The following is a 6,175-nucleotide window of genomic DNA, read 5'->3' on the forward strand; positions in this document are numbered from 1 at the left end:
TCCCTACAGGAGTTAAATGTAGTTGTGGGATAAATTGCACCTGCATTTAGAAGTTCTGCCTTTCTTTGGGACCTTCGTCCTTATTCATGATCCTTACTAGAGGCCGACATGTTCTTATTTCAGAATAACTGATCTTGGACTAAAGCTTCTCTACGCTTCTGAATAAACTGCAGTGCTCACTGTAACTCCCTCATGGCTTTTTCAAGCCTTGCCGTGTGCTGGAGTTGAACTGTCCTGTTTTTCTGGGCGCTCCTGATGTGCTGGGATCCCGTCGGTACCCCTCCTGCAGCGCCAGCTGCCATGTTTTAATGACTAGGTGTCGTCTTTGAGGCATATCTGTGTGTGCTTTGTGTTGAGAAGTAGCTGAGGAGGCAGAGCAAAGAATGGAGCGTGACGTTGAAAGCTCCTGAGAGACTTCAGCATGCAGACTGGTGCCGGGAAGAGAGTGCATGGGGGTTTCGTTTATGAAGAAACAACTGTCAGGGGGATCTGTCTTGCGTGGGAAAGTACAACGTGATGGGCTTCATTGCCTTTGTGGTGACTTTACAGCGTACGTTGTTTTCTAGTGGACCAACCCTTCGTTATTGTAGGTTCCAGCGCTGGAGCCGGGAGCGGGGAGTTCCACGTGTACCGGCATCTTCGTCGGCGAGAGTACCAGAGGCAGGACTTCATGGATGCCATGGCTGAAAAGGTCAGCAGGACTCTTGATATCCTTTTTTCCCCCAACTATTTGATATTCATTGCAAATAGGTTTTTTTCTTTTAAAGTCACATAGAAGTAATTCTGTTCTGAGCCGCCCCTTCTGAGAGGAAGGCTGGAGGAGCAGGTGATGCGTGGCAATCAGTACTGAAACATTGATGTTTTGCGTCAGACATATTTGTCCTCTCTGTCCACTGGGGTCCCAGCCCGCAGCAAGACCCCACGTGAACTTGTGCATTCTCTGGTTGGGTTGAAAATCCTGGAAAAACTGGGAAGTGCACAGACAGAATCAAAGCAAATGCCTGTGCATGGAGTCTGGATCCCTTAAGTCTTGGCTGAGTAGAGCGTCACCTCTTCCAGAACCAGTACTGTTACAGTCTCTCCGGGCCAAGATGAGTCCTTTGATCTGTCCATTAATGTTTATGTCTCTTTATTCTCTTATTTTTACTGAAACATTTGTTAGGGCAGAATCCCAACCTCCCTCGTCTGTGTTGGTGAAGATTCCTCCCTCTAAAGGCTTCACCGCTTGGCTCGGGCAGTGGGTTCAAAGCACTGCCTGGACACTGTCATCCCTCGAGCAGGGGCTTGTGTAAGGCAGCAGCCAGACAAAATCTGCCAGAGCTCCCTTCTGTATTTTGCTACAAGACTTCTTCTTAAATGGACACGACTTGTAAAAAGAAGTATTTTAATTCAGACCGTGACATGTGATCTGTTACAGCAAAGACTCGATGAGGAATTCCAGAAGAAACTGGAGAGGAATAAGATGATTGCAGAAGAGCAGACAGCGAAACGCAGAAGGAAGCGGTAAGGGCAGGCTGTTCCTGGGAGACTGGACCTGGCAGCCCTCACTCCCCATCCCTTGCCCCAAACCGCACCTGTTGCATAACACGGTCGCTCTGTGGCTGCATCTCCGCTTGGAATTCTGGCTATGGAAATTAATGTTGTTAATGCCATTGCTGTTAATGTAGCTGTAAACATGACAGGCTTTGCTGGCCTGGTTTATCTTCCGTGCCATCGCCAGCAGGGTAGTTTTTGACTGGCTGAGCAGCTTTCGCTGATGCTCTGGTGTTGACCACAACGTGCTTCACTGTGTGTTTGTTGTAACAGCATCAGGAAGGGTTTGTGTGTGCAGTGGCTTAAACAAATACCTGAAACAGCTGACGCCAGGCAGCTTCACTGCAAAAACGGGCATGCAGAGGGATTCGGGCTCGCAGGGTGTGGTGTGGCCTGTGCTGTCCTCCACACACTGTCACTGTGACCAGTCCCCTTCAGGCTGGTGGGTGCAGGGTCATTAAAATCTGGAGCTGCTTCTTCCTTCCTCACTGAAATGTCTGGCAAGACTGGTAAGTTAGATGGAAAAATTAAAAAATACTAAATCCATCCTTCTCTTAACTTCTAGACAAAGCGAAACAGTTACAAGATTGATGCTCACAAGAAATAGCCTGAGCATTGTAAGAGTCTAAACCATGGTCTGTCCCTGCCCATACCCTTCAGAGGCAGCTGGGTGTCATGGCTTGGCTCTGCCCTGGAGCAGCCTCTCTCTTGCTTTTTGAGAACCAGGGGTGCTTAGCTGAGAGCTGCTGCTGAACGGCCTGTGCAGAGTGACTCACTGGCACGTTGGCACAGAAGTGCACAACGCAAATGCTGTTGCCACCTCACTTTAGTGCAGTGTGGTCCAACAGATGGCCGGCGAGTCGGAGCTGGGCCTGCTGCCTCATCCCTGGCTGCAACAGAGACAACTGCTCCAACAGCAAATGCTGCCTGAACGCTGCAGCACCAGCTCAGCCCCTCGCTGGTCCCATGGCCTGCTAGGAGGGTAGCTAGAAGAGAGGAGCAGCTTCATTTTTATTTCCTTCCGTGTTCTTGGAGATTCATGTGATCATGTAGTTTTGGTTGCAGTGGCATCATGAAAGACTTTTTATAAAAACCAACCATTAGACTCAAACCAACATAGTTTAAGTGTCTAAGTTTGCTCTCGCTGAATTTTCAGCTAAGGCCAAACTTATGCTGAATTTCTCTCCCAAAGTTTGCTTTCCCAAGGTGTCTGCAACATGTCCTTTATTGGTGTACGAGCGTGCAGAAGCTTCACAATGTTGGATATGCAAAAGAGTGTTTTTTGCTTTGCTTTATAGCCAGAAGTTAAAAGAGAAGAAACTGCAAGCTAAGAAAAATAAGCTCGAACAAAAGAAGCAGGAAAAAGGTCAGTGAAATTTAGTTTTCTCAAGACTGAGTTCTGTTCCCCAACTGAAGCCTGGGAGGGTTTGTTCCACCCCCTGCCCCGACCATTCGCCATACACAGACTGACCCTTATGCTTGTACCTCCTGTTTTAAAAGTCCTCTTTGAAAGCCACCTCTGCTGAGATTGAATCTTAGAATCGGCTATTCGTGAAGATTTTTCCCTTTATTAGGGGAAATTTTGGAGGGCAAACACTGCAGTCCAAGTTGGTTGGTTGCAGATGTTTTGCCCCAGCTATTCTGACCGACTGCAGCCTTAGAACATCTCCTGCTACGACAGGCAGTGTTGTCAAAGGCTCTTCTTGTCGGTGGATTTAGAACGCGTATGGGAAAACAGGTGGGAAAAACTGCACAGCTTGGGCGGCTCGAAAGGGAGTTACAATTCATGTGTAAGAAACCGAGCCGCCTCGGTGCCGTCTGTTCCATGCAGCTATTTTATTTCGCACAGAAATAACGGTGACAAACCCGTCTGCCTCGGTTCCCTGCGTGTCAGCGTTCAGCGGTGTCAGCGTTCAGCGATGTCAGCGTAGCTGTTTGCTCCAGCTCCTGAGTACTCGCTGTGTCCTCTCAGCGAGTGTGTTTTAGCTCTGCCTCTTCCCCACGGTGGATTCACACACCAGCGCTGCCCTAACGCTTAAAGTTCAGCAGTTTCTGACAATTCCGCTGGAACAGTGACTTGTCTGACAGTTCTACCTTATTTCTGCTTCCCTTCGCTGAACTGGATCCATTTCAGCTGACCCGCTGCCAGCCTCCCATGTAAACATGGGAGGAGAAATTAATCATTAGGTTAATTTGACTCCTGACAGCTAGTGAACATAGCAGGGTGGATTTTTTTGGTGTTTTGGTTCCGTGGGGTTTTTTTAAAGCTACTCGTTTATGAATTGTGTCTGGGAGGGGAACTGAAGTATGAGTCAGCGTGCTTTTGTTCACTTGGAGGGAACAAAACAGAACACCCGTCCCTTGGGGAGTGGCTGGGAGAGTGGGGAGCTGGAGCAGGGACTGGCACTGTGGTACAGGGCTGCCAGCCATGTACCAGCTGCTGGGCTGGACTGGTTTGTTCAGCAGAAGTTAAGTCATCTTCTGGAACCCAGAATCCAAACTTCTCTGCCTTTAGAACACTTCTTAGCTCTTTACAGTTTGTGGTTCTTTATTTATAAATAATAATAATAATAAAACCAGTGGAGACAGAAGCCCCTGACAGCCTTTAGTCTGCTGAGAACAGCCTTGTTTTGGTTGGGTTGAGATCTGAGAGCTTTTCCAGATTAATGGAAGTGTATTTGTTGGATGTGGCTGACAAGCATTTATCTTCCTTTTTGAGTAAATAAATACAACCTCCGAGTTGCTGTTGTATGCCTTGGTGGTACAAAACCCACTAAGAAATCAAGTCAGCTGCACTATTGAACAGACCCTTAATGAAAGATGGAAGTGCAGAATTTCACCACGCGGTGGCATCAGGCCCCGATCCGAAATCCTGCGGAACTGCTCAGAGCAGAGCTGGGTGTGACTGGGCCTGAGCAGCAGTAATGATGCTTGAGCTGCTGGGCGCAGAAGAATGCTGCTAGATTCAGATCCCACTTTACTATCCATTATTTATTCTCTAGTAGGTGTTTTCTGGGCTTTCAGCAGGCTTCAAGTTTGCAGTGACCCTCGGTTATCTGGCACATACCTTAAGGAGCTCCTGTACTTGTGGTGTGCCAAACAGTCTGTCAATGTTCATGGCACCTTGTGGAGCTCCTGTGCACTTGGATAGGGGTAGAAATACACTGGGTCCCTTCCGTGGCTTCCCAGTGCCTGCACTCTTTAACAGTGCTCTGTGATATGGCAAGTTCATGCTGCGGGGATGAGACGATCCATCCCTTCAGTGTCCGACTCCCTCGGTTTGAAATAACATTCCACAAGAGGGAGAGTTGTTTTAACGGTCAACTCGGCACAGGGTAACGTTGGAGGTAAGGGAGTATTTCTCTGAGGGAGAATTTGATACTCTGAGCTCTGCATCGCTTGGTAGAATTAATATAACCCCATATGTGTTTCCTGAGTATCTGGGACTGCTTTGTTGTGAGATATTTAACACGGAGGACGCATGGGAATATGTTACCCGTCCGTACTAATTAGCTTGACCTCACGGACTGGGGTTTGCTCAGCCCCTGAGACTGGTTTGTTCCGAAATGCTTCACACGGAGGACACAGGGGATCCATTTTCAACTTGTACTGCTTGTGTTTTTAGAACCTGATCAAGCTCAAGAGCGAGCCAGCAGCGAGGATGACGACGAGGATAGCAAGGAGGAGGAAGAGAAGGAAGACGATGCCGAAGAGCCAAGTTTTGTGATGGGAAGAGGATGAGGCCTTTCCAGGACAGCTGGACACGCTGTTCATTGCTTTACACGCAGGAGCATGGAAGTCCTTCATCTCAGCCAAGCAGAACCCATTGGCGATCGCTCCATCTGCTTCACGGTGAATGACCTGCACGTCACAGGCCCGAGAGCTGTTGATAGAGAAATGCCAAATAAGAGATTTTTTCTTAATTGCTTGTGTAACTGCTGTGCAGTCTGCTCTAAGTTTGCTCTAAAGAGTCAGCCATAAGGCTCCGTGACCCTGGAGTTCCTTCTAACACGGCCCAGAGTTTCTCTATCTGAAAGCTAAAAGCTGTCCATTACCATTTAAGGAAAATACTACTGTGAGGGCTACGTATTCTTCTTATGTCGAAGCTGGTAGCAGTGGGATACATGGATCTAAGGGAAGAGTCTCACCTGAAGTAGAAGAGTGGTCTGTAGCCAGACTCGCCTGCACTGTGAGTGTTCTGAATTCGGGGTTTTGTATGGGGTCATCTCTAACCCAAAGAAAACAGTTTATGTTGCTAGACAAGTTCTATAGATTTTTAAGCAGGATCCCTTTTTTATTGCTCAACCTTGCTCTATTACTTTTCTTCCATGTTTTTTAAATGAATAAAGGGGATGTGTTGGGTTGTTCTGTCTTCTTTTATTTTTTTAAGAGGATCACAGTAACGAGAGACGCTTGCCGTGCTGTGAGAAGGCACAAAAAGCCCCAGTGATGTGGTGCGCATCAAATTACAGAGAAAAAAAAAAAAAGTGTTAGCTGCATTTACTTTTTGCTTTTGGATTGGAACAATCCCTTTTCCAAAGAAAAGCCTCCAAAGCCTGTGGCAGAAAGGCTTGGGATAGGATGGTTCTGCCTGCGCTCAGCTTCACGCAGTGAAGTGCTTTGAGTTTTGGGTTCCCCAGCA

The 6,175-nt window shown here is 47.7% G+C and overlaps 1 protein-coding gene across 1 annotated transcript in view; it reads left to right on the forward strand.

Annotated features, from left to right (window-relative positions):
- Positions 1 to 5,897, forward strand: part of PRKRIP1 (PRKR interacting protein 1 (IL11 inducible)) — a gene marked incomplete at its 5' end in the record, with an annotated part of 6,515 nt that extends 618 nt beyond the window's left edge. Inside the window, 4 exons of the mRNA XM_010139064.1 lie at positions 591 to 691; positions 1,418 to 1,503; positions 2,832 to 2,899; positions 5,159 to 5,897. Coding sequence (XP_010137366.1) covers positions 591 to 691; positions 1,418 to 1,503; positions 2,832 to 2,899; positions 5,159 to 5,274 — 371 coding nt within the window. The remainder of the gene's footprint in view (positions 1 to 590; positions 692 to 1,417; positions 1,504 to 2,831; positions 2,900 to 5,158) is intronic.
- Positions 5,898 to 6,175: the final 278 nt, after the last annotated feature.

The sequence above is a fragment of the Buceros rhinoceros genome, unplaced genomic scaffold, assembly GCF_000710305.1.
Source record: "Buceros rhinoceros silvestris isolate BGI_N320 unplaced genomic scaffold, ASM71030v1 scaffold29396, whole genome shotgun sequence".
In the NCBI taxonomy this organism is placed as follows: Eukaryota; Metazoa; Chordata; class Aves; order Bucerotiformes; family Bucerotidae; genus Buceros; species Buceros rhinoceros.